Source organism: Geotrypetes seraphini, chromosome 3 (assembly GCF_902459505.1).
Source record: "Geotrypetes seraphini chromosome 3, aGeoSer1.1, whole genome shotgun sequence".
NCBI lineage: Eukaryota > Metazoa > Chordata > Amphibia > Gymnophiona > Dermophiidae > Geotrypetes > Geotrypetes seraphini.
The window spans coordinates 134,517,796-134,545,271 of NC_047086.1; the positions used below are offsets into that span (position 1 = coordinate 134,517,796).

The following is a 27,476-nucleotide window of genomic DNA, read 5'->3' on the forward strand; positions in this document are numbered from 1 at the left end:
AAGCTAAACCGCTGGAAACCAGTTTAGCAACCGCGTTAAAGTTTTGAGAATCTGGCCCTGAATATTGCCACTATTAGGATAGGTTCCAGTGCTGACTGCCTTATCTAGATATTCAACACTGGAACTTGAACCAGGATCTATCAACATTAGGCCATTAGGTCAACCTCAACGATATTTACTTAACATGCTCTTTTCACATTACCTTGCACTATCCAATCCTATTAAAACAACTATCCATGCACTCATTCCAGTCTAACAATTACATTACAAGCAAACCTTGGCTTCTTGTATTCAAAGACAAAGACTCGAAGAGCATGGAGGACATCATTGGGGTGGATAAGCTCACTTGAGATTATTTTTTGCAACTGGGCACATAATATTTCTTCTGGTTCTTCAGCAAGTTCAGTTTCATCAATTTCATAATCTTTTTCCTGAAGAAAATTAAAGGCAATTTAATTATGTTTCTACTTCCTTCTGAAAAACAGTTTTCAAAGGGATTTAGCCTAGTAACTAAAGTAGTAACCTGACTAGGATGTCCCAGTTGAAAATTGTCTTCCTCAAGGTGACTAGAAGTACAGCCTTCAGAACCAAGCACTCTAAACTGAATTAAAGATGTGTTCATAGGGGCTCATTCTGGAGAGAGGAATAAATAACATTCATACTTGTGGATTATCAAATATATAAGTGATTTTCCCCCATTCTATCAGTTACAGAAAGAGGAAATGCAGAGGCCAATATTCAAAGGGATTATGCCCTTAACCTTTGAGAGTTAGGTTCCTAAATTGGCCCTTTTGAACATTTACCTGGATGGATTTCCTAGAATTTTGTTAAAAATTTCAATAAACTACTAAATTAAGGAGCCTGAAAAGTGGAAGGTGACAGAGATGTATTTTGGGTAGGGTAAAAAGTTAGGAGCTTAGCATTGATGTATAGCACTAGGCACTTAAATTAGGCTCATAAATCTAGGAAAATGAATGGCAGGCCTAAATTTAGCAGCACAGAGAACAATGATGTTCAAATTGCTCTCCTGATCTCTATTCAGATAAATAACAAATAAGCAGTGGAGTAGTGAGGGTAGGAGGTGCCCAGGATGGTGTAGTGAGGGTAGGTGATGCTCCCCCTTGCCCTCTACTCCGTACCCCCTGCTCCTTCTGTACCCCCTCTATGCCACACTCACGCTCTCCCTTCCCACCCCATACCTCTTTAAATCTTTGCTAGCGTGAGCATCTTCTCCGTTCTGCTGCTCGCACCAGCGTTGGCTTTTCTTCTGATATCATTTCCTGGCCCCGTGACCCAGAAGTGATTTCAGAGGGAGCCAGGCCAGCGCAAGCAGCAAGCCAGAGTAGTGCTCGTGCTGGCAAAGATTTAAAGAGGTACAGGGGGGCAGGAAAGGAGGGTGTGAGCGTGACATGGTAGGGTGGAGAGGTGTTGGCACTCCCATCAAGATGGCACCTGGGGAAGTCTGCCCCCTTACACGTCACTGCGAATAGGAGCTCTCTTAACATATAAAAGGTGTAAGGATGAGAAGTCAAAGTCATAGTCTTCTTTCAGAAAGATGGAAGATGGAGATCTTGATTCAAATAAAAAGCTGAGACAACATTTGGAAAGAAGGTACCGTATGAATAGAGATGCCAGCCCTTGTACACTAAAGAAAGTGATCTCTGTGTGAAAGGACTTGAATCTCTATAAAAAGTAAGATCCTTAAGATCCATGGCTCCCAACCCTGTCCTGGAAGACCGCCAGCCAGTCAGGTTTTCAGGTTAGCCCTAATGAATAAGCATGGAGCAGATTTGCATGCCTATCACCTCCATAATATTCAAATCTCTATCATGCATATTCATTAGGGCTAACCCAAAAACTCGACTGGCTGGTGGTCCTCCAGGACAGGGTTGAGAACCACTGCTTAAGAGTGATCTTCCTCAAAGGTTCAAAGGCTTCACGCTGCAAAGATTTCAAGACTAGATTTAAATTCCAATCTGGAATGAGCAGTCCTCACTTAAATGACACCAGTGACATTAGTGCTTGGTAATCTCAATGCTGTGCTTTGAAGTGGAGGAGGGACCTAATGGTTAGAGCTGCTGCCTCAGTACCCTGAGGTTGCAAGATCAATCTCAGCCTGCTCCTTGTGATACTGGGCAAGTCACTTAACTCTCCATTGCCTCAGGTACTACTGTCAGATTGTGAGTCTGTTGGGACAGATAGGGAAAATACGTTATTTATTTATTTATTCATTCAATTTTTTATACCATTCTCCCGGGGAGCTCAGAATGGTTTTACATGAATTTATTCAAGTATTCAAGCATTTTTCCCTGTCTGTCCCATTAAGAGTACCCATTACTATTCAATGTATTGCAAACCATTTTGGGTGAATCTCTTCATGAAAAGCCGATTAATAAATCCAAATAAATATGGGAGAGGCCTTAGGTATATGGGCCAAATGGAGTTTTAGGCCACTCTCAGTGCATCCCAGGATGCACCAGGAAGGAGGCCTAAGGCCCTGATTGGCCCAGGTGCCTAAGGCACATCCTATGGGAGAGGCCTTAGGTATCTGGACCAATCAGGGCCTTAAGCCCCTCCCCTGTGCATCACAGGATGCTCCGGGAAGGGGAAAGCCTGCCATTTTGAAGAAGCAGGTCTGCCGTCAGGAGGAAATGGGCATCCATCTTGCTGGTCTTCTTCTAAAGGTACAGGGAGATTTGAGGGGTGTCAGGGTGGGGTGTTGGGGTTCAGGGGTCAGGGTGGGGTGTTTAGGGGTTCTGTGGTATTGGGGTGGGGTGTCAGGGGAATGAGGGGGCCCGGCAGCAGGATGGAGTGGACATACCTCCTGCCGGTTTCGGATGTGGTGCAGGTGACAGTGGGTGTTAGGCAGGAGGGAGTGGGCATCCTTCCTGCTGATCACAGGGGTGGGTTTCATGGGGTTTTCTGCCAGCTCAGCTGATCAGGGATTCCCGTAACGCGATCAGCTCAGCCGGCCACATCTACTCTTAGCTTTTGAAATGTAAGCCAGCATTTCAGGCATCTATGGTGGCTCTAGGGAGATGTGTAGAGATGCTTAAACTCGCCCAAGGCCTCTTCTGGGTGAAACCACCCCCATGCTCCGCCTCTGGCAAGCTTGTGTCCTTATTTGTGTCCCTAGACCCGTGACAAACACCTACAGTGTAGGCGTCCTTCCTCGGTAGACTTTTTTCTACAAACTTGCATCCCGATTGGCTGCCAGACGGCAGTAGGACGCCTATCTACAGTCAGGACGCCTGTTTGTAGAATCATCTCCCTAGTGTTCAACATAGGAGTTTTATACCCAGGCCCTAGGATATATCAAATCAGTTTGGTTATCACGAGATTTGTAATGAATATTCAAAAGATAAATTTGCATGCCATAGATACACACATAAACTATAGCATTCTGCCCATGCTTTACCTGTGTACAGTATATGCCTCTTTGCAAATGTGCTTAGGTAGAATTTTGGCATTTATGCACATTTGTATACAAACACACAAATGCCATCATTCTAAACATTAGCGCCTATGTTATAAAATTGCCCCTTACTGTGCACTGCCACATTTACCATGTGGTAATAAAAGTGTCTCAGTGGTTAGATATGTGTGGATGTGATTGTGTGTGGGGTGGGACAGCATTAAAGCAGCATCTATAAAAGTTCCTTCCAGGTAGGGAGGGGGGGGGGGGTGGTTATATATTTTATTAAATGTCTAGATTAATAAAAAAGTATATTTATATGATATTTTTGATTGATTTAGTTAAGGGATGGGTGGGAGGTAAAGGAATAAACTTTATGTATTGAATGTTATAAAAGAAATTCAAGTGATGTATTCAATTTCAAATGTTTTATTATTTATACACTTGATGTAAGATGAAAAAATGAATAAAGAATTATTAAAAAAAAAAAAAAAAAGTTCCTTCCAGGTCAGGGCATTCCAAATTTATCCTGCTGATCAAGCAGCTAGTTCAGTTTTCAAAATATTCAAAAGAAAATATGCACAAGAAATATTTTCATGAGCTGGACACCAAATATATGCAAAATTAACATATGCATATTCATAAGAACATAAGAATAGCCTTACTGGGTCAAACCAATGGTCCATCTAGCCCAGTAACCCATCTTCACAGAGGCCAATCCAAGTCACAAGTACCTGGCATAAACCTAAATAGTAGTTGCAGGACATATATTTGCCTTGGACATGTATTCAAAGCACTGTTCTATGTATTCTTAATATCCTTAAGATAATCATAAATATAAATATTTTATCAATATCTTCTTTACTTACAATTTTTTGCTTTATTCACTATGAGGCTATTTTCAAAGCACTTAGACACACAAAGTACCATAGAAGTGCTTTGAAAATGTGCCTCTATGTGTACAAATGAAAAGACCATTCGATTGTACCATAGTCTATATTCTTTTTATTATATTACCAGTTCTGATGATAAATGCTGAGTTTTGTATTTAAGAAAGAAATCCACAAGTTTATATACGTCATCTTCACTCTCAATTCCAAGGGCCTGTGTGGAAGAAGAAGAATAGCCACACTATTAGTGATATCCGATCTCTGCTACTAGATGCAGCATAATAGATCTGACAGAAATGACTCAGACTCACAAGGCAAAATTTCAGTCATCGGGAGGGCAATATTCAAACTGCCCACAAATCTACAAAGCTCATGAATAAATTTACCCATGAATTTTGCGCTAAAGTGAAAGTGAACATATACTCTTGTTTTAAGAACTGCCCAACGGATAACTAGACTATAATCCTCAAAAACCGGATATGAGGAAGAGTGAATGAACATCAACAGTAATAATGTTATCTCCCAATCACAGAGAATCACTAAGGAGAGAGTTACTCACTTTTTAATGATAAGTAAAATTGTATATTACTTAGAATAATTTTTTATGTAAATAATTTTTTATGTATCAGTGATTGAAAGTGCCAGTTGGGAACTAAAACAGAGACACATTTGAGCCTAAAAAGACTCTGTTGTCACTCACAATTCATATCATGTCGCTCCTCCAGTTTTATTCATATAAACCACATGCTTGAAATAATACCTCGTGAAATAATTATGTTAAGAAAACTGTCTCCTCTAATGAAAATCTGTGTTATATATGCCCAAACCCTTTGAGAAATGTCTCAATGATTAACAAACGCCATCAGTAAACTTATCTGAGACCAACTCCCAAATAAATAAATATCTCTTATAAGGCCCCTGTTTCACTTCTTTCATCAGGGATCTGTGGCATTCTTTGTCTCTGAAGCAAAATCTGAAAACCGACAGATCTTGTTTAACAAAATGCAGCAATCAAATCTGCAGTGAAGCAGCGAGTTCGGCAGGAGATAATCATGGGCTTAAAACTCCCTGAACTGTGATGTAAGAACGCCTCTCACTACAGCGGAGAAATCATAATGTCGTAAACTTTATTTGTATGAAAATGGTATGTCAATCGTTCAATATATTTGAGAATAATCTTGGACCTACAGTATTTAAATGATGAATCCAATATTGTTCTCTAATTGCAAGTCATTGTTGTCTGTCACCTCCTATTCGAGACTTTACAACTTGTTTCAAAATGAACCATCATATTTAATCAAATTGATGTCGCTTTTCAAGAAAATGTTCCACAAGAGAAACATTAATAGTTCTAGTTTTCAATCTACTGCAGTGTTCACTCAACCATACTTGCATAGACCTTATGGTTCATCCCACATAGATTCTATCACAGGGACATAAAATCACATAAACTATGTAAGAAGATTGACATGGAGTTAGAGATTGCAGATGGTACACTCTAGAAGTGAATGGATACATCCATTGAAAAATTGCTAAAGATGTCTCGCAGGACTTACATATGCCACACGGACTTCTGTGTCACATATCAGTGATTGAAAAGTACTCTGTTTCTGATACTGGGTCCTCTGGAATAAGCTATGTGTGGCCGAGCCTGGAAAATTGAATGAAATTCAAGAATATGCCAATGGCATTGTATGATTTTGGCCACTTGAACGGCCATAGTTATGTGTCTCAAAACTCATACCTGCATCTGTCAGATGTTTATTACAAGTAGGCGCCAGTAAAAGATCTCTGTTAGCAAATAAAACTCTATTATATGCTTTATTAACCACTTTGGCTGGATAATCTCCGGCTACAAATTTCTGAAACAGACGTTTGGCCTCTATTTTAAACTGTGTCACAGACGTACAAATACGTCTGATTCATAAAAACTGGGTGATAAGCAAAAAGTCCTTAAGTTTCTGAGGATGACAACTGGAATAATGAAGGTAATTGTTACAGTTGGTGGATTTACTAAATACTGTAGTATTTATCTCATGTTCTGTGGATGTGACTAGACATAGTGAATTTTATATTGATATCCAAAGTATTCATCCATAAGACAAACTGTGATGAAGACCAGATTAAAAAAATATTGTCTATAAATCTTAATATGTGTCCATCATGATGAAGACTATCGCCATGTCTCTTCAAAATGAGATGTAGACACCAGCACTATTCTGATAAGGTATATTAGAATGAAGACACTGTCATATATTCCAAACTCAGCTGAGAGAAGTTATCAGTCAGCTTTGCTAGACTTCATTCAGCTAGAATTAAAGCTTTATGTTCACTGGTCCTCAGCGGGCCACCACGCACTCAAAAATTCTCATTGTGCAGGGCTTTACGCTCCCACTCGTCATTGGAACCAGCACGCATTATCAATTTTTTAAATATTTTTAAATAACTAAGTGTAAATACTAAAAGTACTTAGCTTTTAGTAAGACGCTGTGCAGGGGGGGGGGTTCTTTACACCGACATGTTTCGCCCGTGTGAATCGATGGGCTTTATCAAGGTTCCCACTCCCTCTTAATAACATTCAGCCACCATTGCTTCAAAATGAGAGGCATACAAGTCAGCCATACTAGGTGCCAGAGCTGTCTCCATTGCAGTGCCAAATGATTAAAGATAAAAATCAGTGCCAAATAAAAAATAATTTTTGCACAGAACAATCTCGGCTAACTGCATTAAAATATCTGTGAGGATAGCTGTTTTGATAATTTCTAAAGTGGCCAATTGAGGAATATTTGTATACAGAGCAGTAAGATCTAAAGTAATTAGAATATCAGATGTCTCAATGGTTCCTGAGAGAACTCTTTCAAAAAAAAAAAATCTATAGTATCTTTTGCATAAGATTTAGCAAGAGAAACAAAAGTTTTCAAAAAATAATCAATAAATTTAGAAGAAGGTTCTAATATTGTATTAAATAAAGAGACACTAGGATATCCTGGTGGCTTGTCTAATGATTTGTGCTTTTTTGGGATAAAGGGCTCCTTTTACTAAGGTGTGCTAGCGGTTTTAGCGCGTACTTAGCACGCGCTACAATGCCCCATGCGCTAGACGCTAACGCCTCTATAGAGCTTGCGTTAGCATTTTTCATTCAGCGCAGGGTTTGTGCGCGCTAATCTTCAGCATGCGCTAAAAATGCTAGCGCACCTTAGTAAAAGGAGCCCTAAATACAAAATTGTTTTCTTAGGTTGCATAAGGACAAAATAATGTGCTTCCGCTTTGGTAAGATAACCTTCATCTACGACTTTGGTGACTATTGTAGTGATCTCAGATTTTAAAGAGTCAGTAAGATCAACCTGAAGTCTATGATAATATTTAGTATCACTCAGTAGACATTGGGCTTCTTCCATAAATTGAGCTCAGAGGGAAGACTTGTGGATCAGCCATGTGCAGGGTGTAATAGCCACTGCCACGGGCGGCTAAAGGTGGGAAGGAGCAGCCCAGCTGGATGGCCCATAAGGAAGCAAGTACGGCCCTGGAGCGAGCAAGTAAGGGAGAGAGAGGATATGATAGTGGGAGAAAGGGAGAAAAGAGGGGGGAAGAAGCACTTTAGGACATAGGAGGGGCATGAATTTGGGATAAAGGCTGGGGGGGCATGAACTTGGGACACAGAAGGAAGGGAGGGGGCATGAATATGGGACACAAAGGAGGGAAGAAGGGGGCACTAACTTGGGACCTAGGAGGGAGGGAATAGAAATGGACAATGAGTGTGTGAGTGAGAAGGAAAATGATGGTGCACATGGGGAACGAAAGAAAGGAAAATTGTTGGGTATAGAGAGAGGAGTGAGGTAGAGATGCATGGGAAATAGAAGGATGAGAAGGAGAAATATTGGATATGGTGGTGGAGAGGGAACAGAGGGACAGATTGAAGAAGATGCAAGGGGGAGGAATGTTGGACATAGTGATGGAGGGAGAGATGTGGCATGGTCCTGGAGAGGGGTGACAGAAGGAGAAATGAGCATGAGGCTGATGGACAGTGGTGAAAAATGCTGCACATGATCCAGGGGATGAGAGAGGGAGAAATGTTGGATGTGGCAGTAGAGGAGGTGGGAGAGATGCACCCTGGATCTCTCTCTCTTTCCCAGCTCACTGCAGCAAGGGAGGGAATGAGAGAAAGACAGATGGATAGTGAGAGAGAGAGGGAGACATGTTGCCAATGGGGGTGGAGGAGAGAGGAAGAGGAACAGAAAGAGATGTTGGTTGGGGAAGGGAATGAGGTCCGGAGAAGAGGAAGCGTGCAGGAGGCAGAATAAATAAATATTGGATGCACAGTCAGAAGGAAGTGCAACCAGAGACTCATGAAATCAACAGACAACAAAGGTAGGACAAATGATTTTATTTTCAATTTAGTGATTGAAATGTGTCAGTTTTGAAAATTTATATCTGTTGTATATAATTTGCACTGTATTTGTCTATTTTTCTATAGTTTTTACTGAGGTGACATTGCATATTTTTAAGTCATCGCCCTTGACCTCTAAAAAAATAACGAATATAAATGATAATGTGCTTTGTGGGTGTTTTCTTTAAATGTTGTGGTTACCATTATGTATTAATAAGATTATATTGTATGTATATGAAAAATTAATGGAAGAGATTACATAAGAACATAAGAATAGCCTTATTGGGTCAGACCAGTGGTCCATCAAGCCCAGTAGCCCGTTATCACGGTGGCCAATCCAGGTCACTAGTACCCAAGTTCTCATGGTGACCAATCCAGGTCACTAGTACCCAAGGAGTAGCAATATTCCATGCTACCGATAATATAGTGGCTTCCCCCATGTCTTTCTCAATAACAGACTATGGACTTTTGCTCCAGGAACTTGTCCAAACCTTTCTTAAAACCAGCTATGCTATCCACTCTTACCACATCCTCTGGCAACGTATTCCAGAGCTTAACTATTCTCCAAGTGAAAAAAAATTTCCTCCTATTGGTTTTAAAAGTATTTCCCTGTAACTTTATCGAGTGTCCTCTAGTCTTTGTAACTTTTGACGGAGTGAAAAATCAATCCACTTGTACCCGTTCTACTCCACTCAGGATTTTGTAGACTTCAATCATATGTCCCTCCCCCCCCCCCCCCCCCCCGCTGTCTCTTTTCCAAGCTGAAGAGCCCTAACCATTTTAGTCTTTCCTCATACGAGAGGAGTTCCATCCCCTTTACCATCTTGGTCGTTCTTCTTTGAACCTTTCCTAGCACCACTATATCTTTCTTGAGATAAGGAGACTAGAACTGAACGCAATACTCCAGATGAGGTCACACCATGGAGCGATACAGGAGCATTATAACATTCTTAGTCTTGTTAACCATCCCTTTTTTAATAATTCCCAGCATCCTGGTTGCATTTTTGGCTGCCACTGCACATTGGGTAGAAGGTTTCATCGTATTGCCTATGATCCTTTTCTTGTGCGCTAATCCCCAAGGTGGACCCTAGCATTCAGTAACTGTGATTCAGGTTATTCTTCCTAATGTGCATCACTTTGCATTTGTCCACATTAAATTTCATCTTCCAATTTTCTAACCTGCAATTTTTCACAAACCGCATGCATTTTAACAACTTTGAACAGTTTAGTGTCATCTGCAAATTTAATCACATCACTTGTCATTCCAATTTCCAGATCATTTATAAATAAGTTAAATAGCACTGGTCCCAGTACAGACCCCTACGGCACTCCACTATTTACCCTCCTCCATTGAGAAAAATGACCATTTAACCCTAACCTCTGTTTTCTATCCGATAACTAGTTCCTAATCCACAATTGAACTTTGCCACCTATCCCATGACACTAATTTTCTCAGGAGCCTCTCGTGAGGAACTTTATCATAACATAACATAATAACATAACATAATAACAAATTTCTAGACCGCATAACCCTAAGTTCAATGCGGTTAACAAAAGATTATGCTATGCGAAAATACAAGATAATGTAATACACAGAGATTGTTATCAAAAGCTTTCTGAAAATCTATATAACCTATATCAACTGGCTCACCTTTATCCACACCTTCAAAGAAGTCAAGCAAATTTGTGAGGCTAGATCTCCCTCAGCTGAACCCATGCTGACTCCGTCTCATTAAATCATGTTTGTCTATGTGTGCCACAATTTTATTTTTTATAATCGTTTCTACCATTTTGCCTGGCACCAAAGTGAGGCTTACCGGTCTGTAATTTCCCTGATCTCCCCTGGAGCCCTTTTAAAAAAACTGGCATAACATTGGCCACCCTCCAATCTTCAGGTACTACTGATGATTTTAGTGACAGGTTACAGATTACTATCATTATGGGGTGGGGTCTGGGGTGGAGCTTGGGCAGGGGTACAAGGTTGATATTTGTTAGAGTTAGGGGGTACTTGACTTGAAGAAGTTGAGAAACTCTGCTCTACTTCATCCACCTTTATCAGCATGACGAATAATTATATTAAAGTTTTGTCTCAATGTTGTAAGTGCAGACTGTTGTTTTTTGGTATAATTGAATCTGCCACTATGGTGTTTTTTATTTTCCAATATGGCTAGATCTCATAACACCAAATATTTAAATACTGATCAGGAAAATGGTGATATCTTTCTGAGGATGAACCGTAGAAAAGTGCAACTTAACATGTAAATTCCTGATGATCTGAGAAATGTCTCTACATATCTTTAAAGAATTATGAGTAGCAGTAGGAACAAAAGAAAATCCCTTCCATAAGATCTGTAACTGAGAGGTGGTAAGTTGTTGATTAGATAAATTCACAATCAAAGACTCTTAGGACTGCATGACATGGTCCGTGGACCCCTCCATTCTTCTGGTTGTTGATATCCATGATGTTTGCATGGGTGCTGATGATGTCTGTGAGGTGGACCTCTTCATAAAAAAGTGGAAGGATGATTTACCTTGATGATCTCTCCTTTCATTGTTGCTGGATTCCCCTGAACTCTCTGTTTCATCCGGGAATGTCACTATCGGCTTAGTGGTTCCCTCAGCACAGAATCTTTTTAGGCTCAAATGTGTCTCTGTTTTAGTGCCTGGCTGGCACTTTGAATCACTGATACCTCCCCTTATTAACAATTAATAAGTGAGTAACTGTCTTCTTAGTGATTCTACATGATTGGGGGAGTACATTTATTACTGTTAATGGGTAAATAGAAACACACACCTAAACCTGCTTTTTGTATGGGCACCTTTTTCAGGTAAAATAAGACATGCACATTTGAAAATTAAAAAGAACACATGCATTTTTTAACCCAGGCTTGTCCAGTTTAGTTTTTGAACTGCAAACAAACCAGAGCTTCAGGATATCCCTAATTAATATGTATGAGAGAGATCTCCATGCCACCATCTCCATTGTGTGCAAATCCTTCTCATGTATACACAGGCTGGGACATCCTGAAAATCTGTTTGAGGATCTCAAGGAATGAACTTGGACAACCTTCCCCCCCATCCGTAAGAATACCTCCCATATGCATTCGTTACTCACCTATTGGAAGGAGTGTAGGACAAAACAGTTTTTACCTATTGTCTCTATTATAGAATAAGTCATATACTGGTATATGCAGCTCCCTCAATCCGGTAAGCGCAGGGCTCCTGATTCTATATTTCTATCTCTGATTATGATTTAGAAAAGGCATTAGCTGTTGTAGATTGTCTTATATTTATGAGAAAGTAAGGCATGATTTTATGTGTTCAGTTTCCCTCGACCCTGAAGAAAGGTTTCTTTTTGAAACATGCATATCGGGAGAGGTGAAGACAGAACAGGCTCACTATAAGCTAAGTGATTGTCTGTTATTGGAAAAATAGAAAGGTTTTACATATACAGTGGTACCTTGGATTATGAGCATAATCCGTTCCAGGAGCATGCTCGTAATCCAAAATGCTCGTTATCAAAGCGAGTTTCCCCATAGGAAATAATGGAAACTCGCTTTGATGCGTCCCCCCCCCCCCGAGAACCGGCATTGCTCCCCCCGAAGGCCCCCCTGTGATACGGCACCCCCCCACGCGATTGGACACCCCCGCCACGATCCGGCACCCCCTGCCACGATTGGGCACCCCCCGCCATGATCCGGCACCCCCCCCCGAAGCGATAGGGCACCTCCCGCCACGATCCAGGACACCCCCGACGCTTCTTACCCTCATCTGGGCACCGGCACCGGCATGTCCTGTGCTTGGTGCCAGTGCCCGAAGATCGGTCTCCTCTTCTGCTAGGCCTTGAGCATCTGAGCATGCTCAATCACGTTCTGAACTCGCAGGCGTGAACTCGCAGGCCTTGAGCATGCTCAGATGCTCAAGGCCTAGCAGAAGAGGAGGCCGATCTTCGGGCACCGGCACCAAGCACAGGACATGCCGGTGCCGGTACCCAGATGAGGGTAAGAAGCGTCAAGGGGGGGGAGGTGCCGGATCATGGCAGGGGGGTGCCCAATCGCATCAGGGGGGGGCCGGATCGTGGCGGGGGGGTGCCCAATCGTGTCGGTGGGTGCTGGGGGGGAGGGTGCCGGATTGCAGGGGGGCGCTCGTAAATCGATCCATGTTCGATTTCCAAGGCACCGATTTTGCAAATGTTTTGCTCGTCTTGCAAAACACTCGCAAACCGGTGCACTCGTAAACCGAGGTACCACTGTATATATAAAAAAATACCACTGAAAAAAATGTTACAATGAATTAACAAAGGTTGTACCGATGAAGCATTAAGCAACTGGTGGTACATACCCGATTGCAGTCTGAAGGTCCATACATTTGATAAGTACACCCCTAAGGGCGGATAAATTCAACAATAGGTAGTCCTTGATGTTAGATTCACTAAGACAAACCAGTATATGACTTGTTCGATTTAACAACAGTGGCTTTTTGTATCTATTATAGAATAAACATCACACATACTAGTTTCTTTTTAAAACTAGCTATGGCTTATATTAGTAAAAGTAAGGAACTTTATAGTATTTATTTATAAAGGAGAATGAGCAACAAACTTCAGCATGGGAGTAAATAACATCATCCTGCCTTTCAGAGACTGGGAAGCCCTCTCAACGACAAAAGAGATTCCCACCGGATAATAATAATAATAATAATTTTATTTTTTTTATATACCGCCTGACCAGGAATGGTTCTAGGCTGTTCACAATAAGTAAAACTGAATATACAGTGAAGAATACAATTTAAAAATGGAAATATATCAGATAGTAAAACATGAGAAATGCATAAAATTCTAAAAGACAGCGGAATGCATTAGGATACAAATTTATCAAATAATTGTGTTTTCAATAATTTTCTAAATCAAGATAGGAAGAAGCTCCTAGCATAATATTTCCAAACCAAACATTCAATTTAGCAGCCTGAAAAGAGAGAATTCTCTCAAGAAACCTTTTATAACAACATAATTTAACAGAAGGGAATGTAAACAAACAAACTCTACGTGTAAACGTATTTGAGTGGTTCAAAGAAAAATGGGAAACAAGGTAGCCAGGTGAAATGCCAAAGATTGATTTATAACAAATACAAGCAAATTTAAACAAAACTCTGGCCTTGATCGGCAACCAATGAAGTTTCTGATAATATGGAGTAATATGCTCCCATTTTATTTAGATCAAAAATCAGTCAAACTGCAGTGTTTTGAACCACTCTCAATTTTTTAGAGATTTTCTTATAGGCACCCAGATAGATAATATTACAATAGTCAAGAATACTTAACACAGATGACTGCACTAGGTTGCTGGGCAGTGGAATAACACGGTGACAAAATTCATCACCGTTCCCGTCCCCGCGGATAACCGCGGGAAACCATCTTCATGTCATTCTTTAAGAAGAGAGGGAAGAATCAGAGTATAATTGGGCACAACCACTGACCCGCAAGCTTTGCTTTGAAGAATGCTGGTGTAGAAGGACTGAGGTTGAAATAGACACTAGAAAATGACATGGGATTATTTCCCGCGGTTATCCGCGGGGACGGGAACGGTGATGAATTTTGTCACCGTGTCATTCTCTACTGGGCACCTTCACTCCACAGCTGAGCTTCAAAGACAGCCATGTTGAGAGGATTGTTTTATACACACAGAGCACCGGATGGTACATGTTCCCAGAATATAAGGCTGTTACATCTCTTCTTGCTATCAGTATGTGACAATTTAGATACCAAGAAAATACTGTTCTGTGACAAGAATATCAACAAAGTTTGCCAACTAATATACCTGAAAGACAGAATCAAGCTTCAAAAGGGAGCGCTCATCTTTTTCCAGTGGCGAAAGTAGTTTCAGCAATTTATCTTCCATCAAAAAGCCCTAGGAAGGGATGGAAAGAGATTTATATTTTGTTTCTTTAAAAAATGTTACTGTCTCTCTTTAGCAGACAAAATATTTTACCTTTATAATTTTCTGTGCTGAATTTTCTAGTACCATAGGCCATATGTAAAAAAAGTGAGAACTTGTAAATATAGCCCTCAATATTTAGGATGATTGTTTTAGAAAAAGCTGCCTGTTACTGACTAAATTGAGCTTAGATATTCATAACATTTCATGTCCAGGCACTCACATTGGATATCTGTGGCTGACCAGACATGTGCTGGCTGTTAGGACTTATAAAGGTCCCAGCAGATAGAAGAAACAGAAGGACAAAACCTCTCCGTAAATAAGACACCAGCAACAGAAGGAACAGAGTGAACAGCAAACCAATGGAAACTAGGAGACAATTACCAGTCAGGCTTTATTGAACAATGCTGTGATGAAAGCATAAATGACACAAGTCGTGTGTCGGCCAGCAGGCCTGAGCCAAATGTGCTGTTGCATTAGTACACAACAGATTAATGCATTGAAGCTCATGTAATACAAATGGTAACTCAAGTGTGGAGAAATCACAAATGTTAAAGCCTTAAAAAAGGCACCAAACTGCTGCCTCTAACAACTAAAAAAATATCAACCAGGACCCGCATAATGAGATCTTCAATTTTGCTCCCCCAATTCTAATCCTCCCCCAAAGTACAGTGTTTCCTTCCTGATCCCCCCTAGGCCTCCTCTTTAAGTAACCCCACATTCTCCACCCTCTAGTAGGGCCCTCCCCAGGCCTACCTTAAATTCCCTGGTTGTCTACCAGGAAATTTGGGTTCTATCTGCATACGTAAATAAAAACACTGGATGGCTGTTCCAGGGGTAAAATAAGGAAGGAGTTGGGTGGTATGCGGGCACCAGTCATATTCCAAACATGCTGGCTTCAGCCTCAAATTGGTTGCTGCAACTCCTAGATGCAATTTTGTGAGACTGCCACTTGAGTCTGTGACAGCCATTTTGATGCAGGTGTTAGCATGGACAGCAAAGACTGGGATTGCTCCTGCCCAAAAGACCCTGCTAAGCCACAGGGAATGTTACGGTAGGCCAAGAGAGCTTACAGGGAGTGGGGGTGCTGTACTATGGGGGGAGGGGCCAGGGAAAGCATGCTACAGTTGTTGGGGGTGGGGTGGGGGGGTTCAAGAGGAACAATTCTCCAGCTATAACCCAGAAGCTATATGGGTGCTCCCTATACTCAGTGCCAACACCCGCATAGTTAAGTAACTAGTTTTGGACAGGTTTTTTTGCAGTTCCATTTGGCCACTTAGCAATGCAGACACTGGCACGGAATATGGCCAATATCTGCATACCTCCTGGCTCCTCCCTGACTCTGTCCCCAGAATACTCTTCCTAGTTTTTGTTTATGTAGATAAAGTCAATATTAAGTGGCATTATCTGGTTAAGTCAAATGAATAAGGAAAATTCAGAAATGTCCAATATGTCTATACGATATACAAAATAGCTGAGGAAAAAACTAACATCAAGTAGATTTTAATACCAGACCTCAAACACTCAAGGCACTACTTTTAACTATTTTTGTGCCCTTGCTGGGGTGGCGTTTTCATCATTGGTCTTGGCAAAGTGACATATGCAAAAAGATTCATTCAAAATCTATAATTTAAACAGGCTCAGTATAAATTATAAAGTGCATATAGTGCTGTAGTGTTTTTCCATATATGGTTCTCTTCTGTACTTTAAAACACTGAGTGGTAGTTCTGTTCCCTCTTACCTTGTGTATTAGTAGGTCTGTAAGTCTGTTTGTCTAACCCATTATTCAAAATTTTTAAATTGTATATCTAAATATATGTTCATATTTTTATCAATTTTGTACCTCGCTTAGTATATCTACATAAGCGATTCATCAAACCAAAATAAAACTTGAAACTTGAAATAACTAAACTTGAAACTTAGATGGTGGTGAGTCATCCAGGCAGCAATGTCAGACAGGCAGGCTTAGACTCTGGTCTGCGTTTCAGTACAAATATTTGGTGCTGAGAGATAGATCTGGGAGTCGTCAGCATAGAGGTGATACTGGAAGCCATGGCAAGAGATTAGTGCTCCAAGTGAGCAAGTGTAGATTGAGAAAAGGAGTGGTCCCAGGACAGAGCCTTGAGGTACACCAATCGATAGAGGGAAGGGTGTGGAGGAGGAACCACCATTGAAAACACTAAAGGTGCGATGGGAGATATAGGAAGAAACCCAGGAGAGAGCAGAATCCTGGAATCCCATCGAGGACAGTATATCAAGGAATAGGCAGTGATCAACAGTTTCAAAGGTGGCAGATAGATCAAGAAGGATGAGAATGGAGTAGAGGCCTTTGGATCTGGCCAGTAACAGGTCATTGGAAACTTTGGTAAAGGCAGTTTCCATGGAGTGCAGTGGGCTAAAGACTGACTGAAGCAGATCCAGAATAGCTTGGGAGGAGAGGAAGTCCAGGCAACGGCGGTGAATAGCACGATCAAGTAACTTGCACAAGAATGGGAGGAGGGTTGGAGGGGCACATGGAGTCCAGCAATGAATATCCAAGTCTAAATTAGCCAGTTCAATATTGACTCGAATGTATTTTATTAAGAAATGGTTGGCTGATGTGTAATCACTTAAATTCTAATTTACATGAACTGATTCTGGAGAGATGGGCAAATTCTCCCTAAAAAGGCCAGTATAAGAGAGGTTTTTTTGTTACTATGTATGTGTTTATTACAATTGCAAATAAAAAATTAAAGGCAATTGTTAAATTACACAATAACCGGAACAGAGCTAGTGAAATACAACTTATGTACATGTACATTGCCTGTTAGATAATTCATTCACGCACTGTGCAGCACTTAGCCTTTAGTCGTGTGGAAGCCATGAGATCAGAAACATGGATGCTCCACTGCAGGATTGGCTCACTGAAAAAAATGTACAGTAGTGCGCTTTCTTTAGGCAGAGGGAGTGAAACTTCTGGAAATTCACCATCGGATATTGACTCAGTATGTACATAGCACCCTGAATCAATGAAAGATTTATGAGTGGGTAAAAAGGTTTAAAGCGGGAAGAACGGGTGTAACCAATGAAGGTCATTCTGGTCGCCCATCAACATCACGCACACAAGACCACATTGACAGGGCCGACCAACGGATAACAGTGTCTCAATTGTCTGTAAATTTGGATATCAGCTATGGATCTGCATTTGCCATAATGCTTGCTGATTTGGGATACAGGAAGTCTGCGCATGATGGGTTCCCAAACAGCTTACTGATCTGCACAAGCAACAGCATGTGGGGTTGCAACCCAGTTCCTGAGATGGTCTGAAGAAGATCCGAGTATTCTGGAGAGAATTGTCACTAGCAATGAAAAATGGATGAATCACTACAACTTGGAGAGCAAAAGACAAAGCATGATGAAGCAAAGGAAGCAGTGCTCACCTGGCTTTGGGAAGAGTCAAAAAACTTCTCTAAAGAAATGCAAAAGCTAGTTGAACAATACAACAAATGTGTTGTCTTGTATGGGGACTATATGGAAAAGTGATATGTTCAATTGCTCAAAGTTACTTCTATTAAAGCCATTAAATGTATTTTGCTTTTAGTTTTTGCTTTACCCTAAAGTGGACTAACACAGCAACCACATTACTTTATCAAGTCAATAACAAAGCAGCTCACATATCACAAAAGAGCAGTACATAGCATTATAAATACAATTAAAATTGCCACAAAGGAAGATGCCTAGCAAAATACACAGGCCTTGATTCTATAAATGTTGCTTACTGGTAGGTACCTAGATCAGGGTGCCTAACTTAATTTTTTAAATTGGTTAATTGATGCTGATAATTGAAAGCGCCATTAAAATCTGATTTTTAAAAACCCAATTTAAATGCTTGAGTACCTGAATAAATTCATGTAAACTGTTCTGAGCTCACCTGGGAGAACAGTATAGAAAATTGAATAAATTAATAATTAATTAATTAATTAGCTGGTAGACACCTATCACCTCACAGTAGGCATCTAGACCAAGGGGCCTACCTGAAACGTACGTGTGGTTAGGGGTGGAGTTTAGGCATGGATTGAGTTAGGCACTGGTATTTTAGGCCTAGAAAATCCTGGCCTATTATACTGGTGCCTAAGTTGTACACACCTACTGGTGCCTAACTTGATTTAGGTGCTAATAGGCGTGAATCTACCTAACTTTGAATGACATATGATAGGTGCCAATTTACTAGGTACCTACCAAGTTAGGCATTGTTTACAGAAACAGGCCCACAAAGTAGGAGACAGAACCAAGGGAAAACAGGCTCACAAAAAAAATGTGCTGTTGAGAATTGACAGGACAAGTAAAGAATCAAGTTTATCAAGTTTATTCAAATTATTTGATGAAACGCTTTTCAAATTACAAAGCGTTTTACAGAAATAAAAATGAGATTTTAAAGAAATCACTGATACATAATATTTATAACTAGACCAACAGGGGTAATTAAACTTGAGAAACAATAGGAATGGAGGGCAGAAATACAATTTTTCAAGAAAAGTACATAAAAGGGAAGTACATTGGGAGGGTAAGAGAAAGTAGAAAGTGGTTGTGAGAGATCGAAAGAGAAAAATACAGGTGAACTGGTTTCATGAATGAGAAAAATCATAAGATGCTGTCTCATGATATACTTAGTAAATTCAGTTGAAGGCTTCTTTGAAAAGAAGACACTTTAAACTACTCTTGAATTTCTGCAAATCTTGTTCAAGTCTCATGAACAAAGGGAGAGAATTCCAAATCGTTGGTGCTGTTACTGAAAAAATAGAGGCACGGCGTGTTCCGATAATTTTCAAGGAGGGAACGTTAAGGGTAGACTGAGAGGATGATCTAAGAACTCTCGATGAACTTTATGGGATCAGGAGCCTATCAATAAAAGCCGGTGTATTGGTCTTAATTGTTTTAAAGACTAAAAGAGCTATTTTATATGTTATCCTATGTATTATTGCTAACCAGTGAGCTTCTTGTAATAAAGGTGAAACATGGTCAAATTATTTTGAACCTGAAATTATCTTTATTGCTGTGTTTTGAATCAATTGAAGTCGCTGTATGTCTTTTAAAAATGCCCCTTTTAATAAAGAATTACAATAATTTTGATATAACTAAAGAGTGAACTAGTGTAATAAGGGAAAATTTGTCAAGGAGGGGGACGAGTGATCGAATCATCCTCAACCTATAGAAACAATTTCTGACCAGCGCACTGATGTGTGTACGAAATGTGAGTTTGTTATCTATTATAACTCCCAAAATTCTTGTATTATTGGTTTGAATTAGTGGCGTATTGTCAATTAAGATTGGGTTAATAAGTGGGGATCCTTCTTTCCCTGAGAAGAGTACAGTAGTGGTTTTGTTAATACTTAGGGATAATTGATTGACATTTAGCCAGTCATGGATTTTGGCTAGCTTTTGGTTAATGTCGGATATGTCTTGTGAACTTGTGGGGTCAATAGTATGCAGAAATTGAAAATCATCTGCATAAGCATATACTGTAAATCCAATTGATTGACAAAGAGTTAAAAGAGGGGCCAAATAAATGTTAAACAATAATGGAGACAATATTGAACCTTGAGGGACTCCGTGGTTTGTTTGATATGGTTTAGAGAAAGAATTTTTGAAGTACACTGTGGAAAATCTGTCTTTAAAATATGCTCGGAACCATTCAAGTACCGTACTTGGTCACTTAGACCAATAGAAGAGAGACGTTGGAGTAGTAAATGATGGTCAATTGTATCAAATGCTGCTGCTAAATCTAGGGAAATGAGAATGAAAAGGGAACAAAATAGTTTATTGCTTCCAGTATATCTTTGAAGGCTTGTCCTGTTTTTTTTTTCTGTGTAAGTTTTTTATTGATTTTTTCATATATCAACAAGTGTTATAAATTTTCCATACAATTATCTTAACAATACACTTGATATCTCTATAATGTACTTTATATAAACCATATTTTATATTATTTTTCGTATGAATTTATATAACATATATATTGTAGTGATTTTATCAATTATTATTTAATTATGAACCCTTTTCCCTCCCTTTATTACTTTAGTTTCACATATGACTATCATTCATTATGATATATTTTTATAATGTATAATAAAGAAAATAAATTCCTTACCCCTTCCCTCCCTCCCTTCTTTAACCATTATCTTATTATGGGAAAAAATTAAAATCAGTCATTGCAAAAATCTGGTAATGGTCCCCAAATCCTTTTGAACTTATCCATATATCCTTTTTGTGTTGCAAATGTACGCTCCATCTTATATATATGGCAAACTGAATTCCACCAAAAATTATAGTTCAATCTGTCATAATTTTTCCAATTATGTGTAATTTGCTGTACTGCTACTCCAGTCAATATAAATAAAAGTTTATTGTTATTTGATGAGATTTGACTTCGAGCTCTCATTGCAGTACCAAACAAAATCGTATCATATGTCAAGGCTACCGGATTTTCTAACATCCTATTAATTTGAGGCCAAATTGATTTCCAAAATATTAATATGAATGGACAATAGAATAAAAGATGATCTAATGTCCCTGCTTCAAGATGACAATGCCAGCATCTATTAGACTTAGAACTATCTATTCTATGTAAACGTGTGGGGGTCCATAAAGCTCTATGTAAAATAAAAAACCAAGTTTGTCTCATAGAAGCTGACAATGTACATCTTAACCTCCAAGACCATAGTCGTGGCCATTGAGATGCATTAATCTGATGCTTAATCTCAATGCTCCAAATATCTCTAAGACCATTTTTTTTTCTTTTTATATACAAATCCAGATATTAATTTATACCACATTGCGGCCTGGTGACCCATGGAATCTATCTGAAAACATAAGAATTCCATACTATGATAGTTATTAAGGTTTTTCCATTCAGAGAACCCTGTCTGAATGGCCTGCTTCAATTGCATCCATCTGAAATATTGTGATTTATTCAAACCAAATTTATTTTGCAATTGTGAAAACTCAAGCAGTTTACCTTTATTCATTACATCCTCTAAAATACGAATTCCAGCAATCATCCAATGTTTCCAGATAATTTTAAAACCGCCAACTTTGATCTTTGGATTGAGCTATATTGTTTGAGTCGTTGATTTAGTTATTGGAATAGGAGTTAGATTACTTATATATCTTATAGTTTTCCAAGTATCAACAAATATTTTGTGATCCTTATATAACCTTGGCATTTGAATACTGATAACATGACTCAGACGTAAAGGAAACATTAATCTCCATTCTAACCAGAACCAATCTGGTATATGTTCAATGGGCTCTGGGAGGATCCAATACATACCCTGACGCATAATATAGGCTTGATGGTACCTATAAAAATTTGGAAAATTTACCCCTCCCTCCGCAATTGGTCTTTGCAAAGATACTAGAGCAATTCTGGGGGTTTTCCCAAGCCAAATAAATTTTGTTAACATCTTATCCAATTTTTTGTAAAAAGACCCCTGAAAAAAAATTGGTATCATACCCATTTGGTAACAAACTACTGGTAATATCATCATTTTTACAGTTTGCACTCTCCCCCACCAAGATATGCATAAAGGATTCCATTGTTCACACATTTCTGACACTTTTTGTAATAAATTTTTTTCATTAATTTTCATAGTCTCATCCACAGTTTTTGTAATCCAAATTCCTAAGTATTTTAATCCTTCTTCTTTCCAAATAAAAGAAAACGAGTCAAATAAGCTTTTTGTACAATGTACATTGAGTGGAAGCACTTCTGATTTATTCCAGTTTATTTTATAACCTGAAAATTTTCCAAATTTTTCAATTAATTCAAGCAAATTTGGAATGGTTGTTTCCGGATTTCTCAAATAAAGTAAAATATCATCCACATATGCTGATAATTTATATTCTCTATCTGAGTGCGGAATACCCTGTATCTTCTCTACCTGTTCTATAGCTAATAACAAGGGTTCTAAAACTATATCAAAAAGCAAAGGAGATAGTGGGCATCCTTGTCTAACCCCCCTCTGTAGAATAAATCTTTCTGAAAAATTATTATTGATATATAATCTAGCAGCAGGGGAGCTATACAATGCTTTTATTATTTGTATAAATCCGGATCCTATACCAAACCATTCCATTGCTTGAAACATGAAGGACCATTCCACTCTATCAAAAGCTTTTTCAGCATCTAATGAAATAGAGAATGCTGGGTCATTAATGGATTTTGTCAAATATAACATGTGATGTGCCAATCTAGTATTATGAGATGAATGTCTTTGAGCAACGAAACCTGTTTGATGCATATCTATAATGAAAGGGAGAGCTTTAGCCAATCTTAATGCTAATGCCTTAGTTAAAATTTTTCCATCCACATTTATTAAAGAAATAGGTCTATAATTTGAAACCAAAGTGGGATCTTTATTTGGCTTAGGTAAAACTATAGTTATTGATTCAGCCATAGTACCTGTAATACAACCTTTATTTAGTTGTGTCTGATACAGTTTTAATAAATAGGGCATTATAATGTTTTGAAATGATTTATAAAACTCTACTGTATAACCATCTCCACCTGGAGCGGATCTAACCCTAAGGGATTTCAAAGCTGTATCTAACTCTTTTAAGGATATTGGCTCTTCTAAACTTTGTTTTATATGTTCAGGAATCTTTGGTCCCTCTATTAACTTTAAAAAATCTAAACCATCCTTTTCCTTTTTCGAATAAGGCTCAGAAGAATACAAATCTTTATAAAATTTTAAAAATTGTTTTATAATAGGATCAATTTGAGATAACATTTCACCATTCTCATTTTGAATAGCAATTATTTTTGTTTTTCTTTTTTTTGCTTTAAGATAATTTGCTAGCATTCTTCCCGCCTTATTCGAATTTCCATAATACAAAGCTTGCTGTACAAATAAATCTTTTCTAATAATTTTTGAAGAAATTTCATTATATTTACCTTTAGCTTTTAAAAGTTCTTGTTGTGTCAAATAATCCCATTTTTCAATTAATTTTGATTCTAGAGACTTCACCACTTTTTCCAATTCTGTAAATTGCTTTTTTTCCTTTATTATTTGCAAAGCTGAATAAGAAATAATTTGTCCTCTAATGTATGCTTTAAAAGCATCCCACAAAGTCTCTATTGAAATTCCTTCTGTATCATTAATTTGAAAATAATCTTTCATTTTTTCCAAAAGATTTTCACAAAAGTCAGTATCTGTAAGCAATGTAATATTTAATCTCCATAAAGGTCTATTTCCATTCTGATCTATTATTTTAATTTCAATCCACACTCCAGCATGATCAGATAGTATAATTGGATCAATGACAACCTGTGTGACTTGATGTACTAATTGATTAGAAACAAAAATGTAATCTATTCTAGAAAAAGAATTATGAACCTGTGAACAAAACGAAAATTCCCGACCATCAAATTGAAGAATACGCCAAATATCTTTTAAATCACAAGATTGTATCAAATTATCAAGGCCTAATGATTTTATAAATCTTCTCGGACTTTTATCTATCAGTGGATCCATGACATCATTGAAATCCCCTGCTACTACTAGATTTGAAGTAGCAAGTGGAAGAATTAATTGTTGCAGAGTTTTAAAAAATTCATTTTGATTCGAATTAGGGGCATATATATTGAAGAGCGTCATGGTGGTATTTCCCATGTCCATTTCCACATATACCCACCTTCCAAGAGGATCAGCTGCCTTAAACTTAAATGAAGCAGAACATTTTTTACTTATTAGTATAGCAACACCAGCTTTTTTCCCTATTGCCGAAGAAAAATAACATTGTTTGACCCAATCACCTTTTAGCTTAATAGATTCAGTACTTGACAGATGGGTCTCTTGTATGCAGCATATATCAGCATTTTGTCTTTTTAAAAATAATAATGCCTTTTTTCTTTTAATCGGGTGATTGAGACCATTAACGTTTAAAGATATTATTTTAAGATCCATTATGCATTAATATAATTTGTAACATTTCACCCCAATCTTCAGTATTTTTTATAAACTTCTTTTCCCCATATATAAGATAAATCAAAGAATTAACTATTTTATGCAGACCCTTAAAATTTAATACCCCCCCACTTCCTCCCTCCCCACCCCATACATATACGAATACTTGGAAACGCAAAATTAGATCAAGTTTAACATCTTTAACAAGTTTAACTGACTTCAATTATAGGGAAGATGGTGGAAGCTATGATCAAGGACGGTATTTGCGAGCACATCGAGAGACATGGCCTACTGAGAACAAGCCAGCATGGATTCTGTAAGGGAAGGTCATGCTTAACGAACCTTCTGTACTTCTTTGAGGGAATAAGCAGTCGGGTGGACAATGGGGAACCTATAGACATCATTTACCTTGATTTTCAAAAGGCTTTCGACAAGGTGCCACATGAAAGGCTGCTTAGGAAGCTGTGGAACCACGGGGTGGGAGGGGATGTGCACAGATGGATCGAGCACTGGTTGTCGGGTAGACTGCAGAGGGTCGGAGTAAAGGGACAATACTCTGACTGGCGGGGAGTCACGAGCGGTGTGCCACAGGGATCGGTGCTGGGGCCGTTACTCTTCAACATATTTATCAATGACCTGGAAAAGGAGGCAAAGTGCGAGGTTATAAAATTTGCAGACGATACCAAACTGTGCGGCAGAGTTAGGTCCAGGGAGGAGTGTGAGGACCTGCAAAGGGACCTGGACAAGCTGGAAGACTGGGCAAACAAATGGCAAATGAGCTTTAACGTGGAAAAATGCAAGGTCATGCATATAGGGAAAAAGAACCCGTTGTTCAACTACAAATTGGGGGGGGCAATGTTGGGAGACAGCAGTCTTGAGAGAGACTTGGGTGTGCTGGTGGATGCATCACTGAAGCCATCTGCACAGTGCGCAGCAGCCTCGAAAAAAGCCAACAGAATGCTGGGCATCATAAAGAGGGGCATAACAACCAGGACGCGGGAAGTCATCATGCCATTGTATCGAGCGATGGTGCGTCCACATCTGGAATACTGTGTTCAATATTGGTCGCCGTACCTCAAGAAGGACATGGCGGTACTTGAGAGAGTCCAAAGGAGAGCAACGAAGCTGGTAAGAGGGCTGGAACACTGCCCGTACGCCGAGAGGTTGGATAGACTGGGGCTCTTCTCTCTGGAAAAAAGGAGGCTCAGGGGAGATATGATAGAGACCTTCAAGATCATGAGGGGCATAGAGAGGGTGGATAGGGACAGATTCTTCAGGCTGAAGGGGTCAACAGGCACGAGGGGGCATTCGGAGAAACTGAAGGGAGATAGGTTCAGAACAAATGCAAGGAAGTTTTTTTTCACCCAAAGGGTCGTGGACACTTGGAATGCGCTACCGGAGGAAGTGATCAGGCAGAGTACGGTACAAGGATTCAAACAGGGATTGGACGGATTCCTGAGGGATAGGGGGATCGTGGGATACTGAGAGAGGTGCTGAGATGTAACACAGGTATAGAAAGCTAACCAGGGGTCGCGGCCTGCTCTGGTCGTGCATGTGCAAGACCGGAGGGTTAGGACTTCGATGGGAAGATAGAACTCAATGGGAAACCAAGGTGGCAAGGGGGCCCCTTCTGGTGACTCAGACAGGCCGTGACCTGTTCGGGCCGCCGCGGGAGCGGACTGCCGGGCAGGATGGACCTATGGTCTGACCCGGTGGAGGCACTGCTTATGTTCTTATGTTCTTATGTTCTTATCACTCCTTACAAGCTAAAAATAAAATACTTAAATTCTCCTAAGCTCCATAATAGTAAAATTACTATTAAAATTTAACAATTTATATATCTTTACTTTCTTATTTATATGCATAATTTCATCTATTCCAAGTTTGTTTTGTTAAGATGAATTAAATGTATTTTAAAATATTTTGAAGTTATAAAATTCTTATCTAGGATAAGTTTACAATAAATCATTAAGCAAACATTTTATCTTCCATACCTATACTCATTCATCGCATTCATTACTTCTTCTATTCCACAAAATCCATTCATCCAAAATTAGAAGGCAAAAATTTTAATAAAATTAAAATCTATCATAACCCATTCTCTTTCTCATTCTTGTTCATATTTTAATCATTCAATTGGAATCTTTAGTGAGTTCTATGCATAAACTTTCCTCTATATCTTGTGTAGAACTGTATCTTGAAAAGAATGGATATTAGCATATATCTGGATCCTATAAACCTATCTATCCTATAAAGATATTATTCCTTCCTATACATAGACAATTTATTTCATTTTATATAATATATCTTATGTTCCATTCGTTTAGTCCCGCTGGTATGAACACTCCTTTTTTTTTTTTATTTCCTCTTCGAGATCCCTCTTCTTCCTCCGTAGACGTGATGACGTGAGAACAACCAATCCTTTTTACTTCCGGTGCAGTTCATTGGTTAAATAAAGGTTTCCTCCCAATGCATGCTTCTTCGCATATTTTTTTTTTTGTAGTGACAAAGCGATCACCATTCTTCGGGTCTATCCATGTCATTAAGGGAATATTTGGCCGGAAAACAGTTATTCTGTATTCTTCTTAGTCTATCAGAAATCCGACGCAATCAATCAATTCCCAGAGTCTTGCAATGTCATCGAATGGAAGCCAACACTCCGTCCTCTCTGCGCGTCACTCTTCTATCTACGTCTTCATTAAAATCAAGTTCCATCCTCGTGACAACGATCTTCCTTATTTTTAAAAGTAAGTTGAAAAATTCCATATATTCGAAACAGTTAATTCAAACTGGTTTTTTTTTGTTTTTTTTTCCAGAGTATATTTGCGGTAACGATTTAAAATAAAATGAAATACAAACACAATCATTTGATATGAATTCAGTCTTAGTAAACTTACTCAGCGTTTT

The 27,476-nt window shown here is 39.0% G+C and overlaps 1 protein-coding gene across 1 annotated transcript in view; it reads right to left on the reverse strand.

Annotated features, from left to right (window-relative positions):
* The window catches only part of DRC1 (dynein regulatory complex subunit 1), a 152,204-nt gene that overhangs the window by 19,568 nt on the left and 105,160 nt on the right, over positions 1–27,476 (reverse strand). Inside the window, exons 12-14 of the mRNA XM_033935808.1 lie at positions 14,509–14,598; positions 4,433–4,519; positions 277–431 (exon numbers count right to left, since the gene is read on the reverse strand). Coding sequence (XP_033791699.1) covers positions 277–431; positions 4,433–4,519; positions 14,509–14,598 — 332 coding nt within the window. The remainder of the gene's footprint in view (positions 1–276; positions 432–4,432; positions 4,520–14,508; positions 14,599–27,476) is intronic.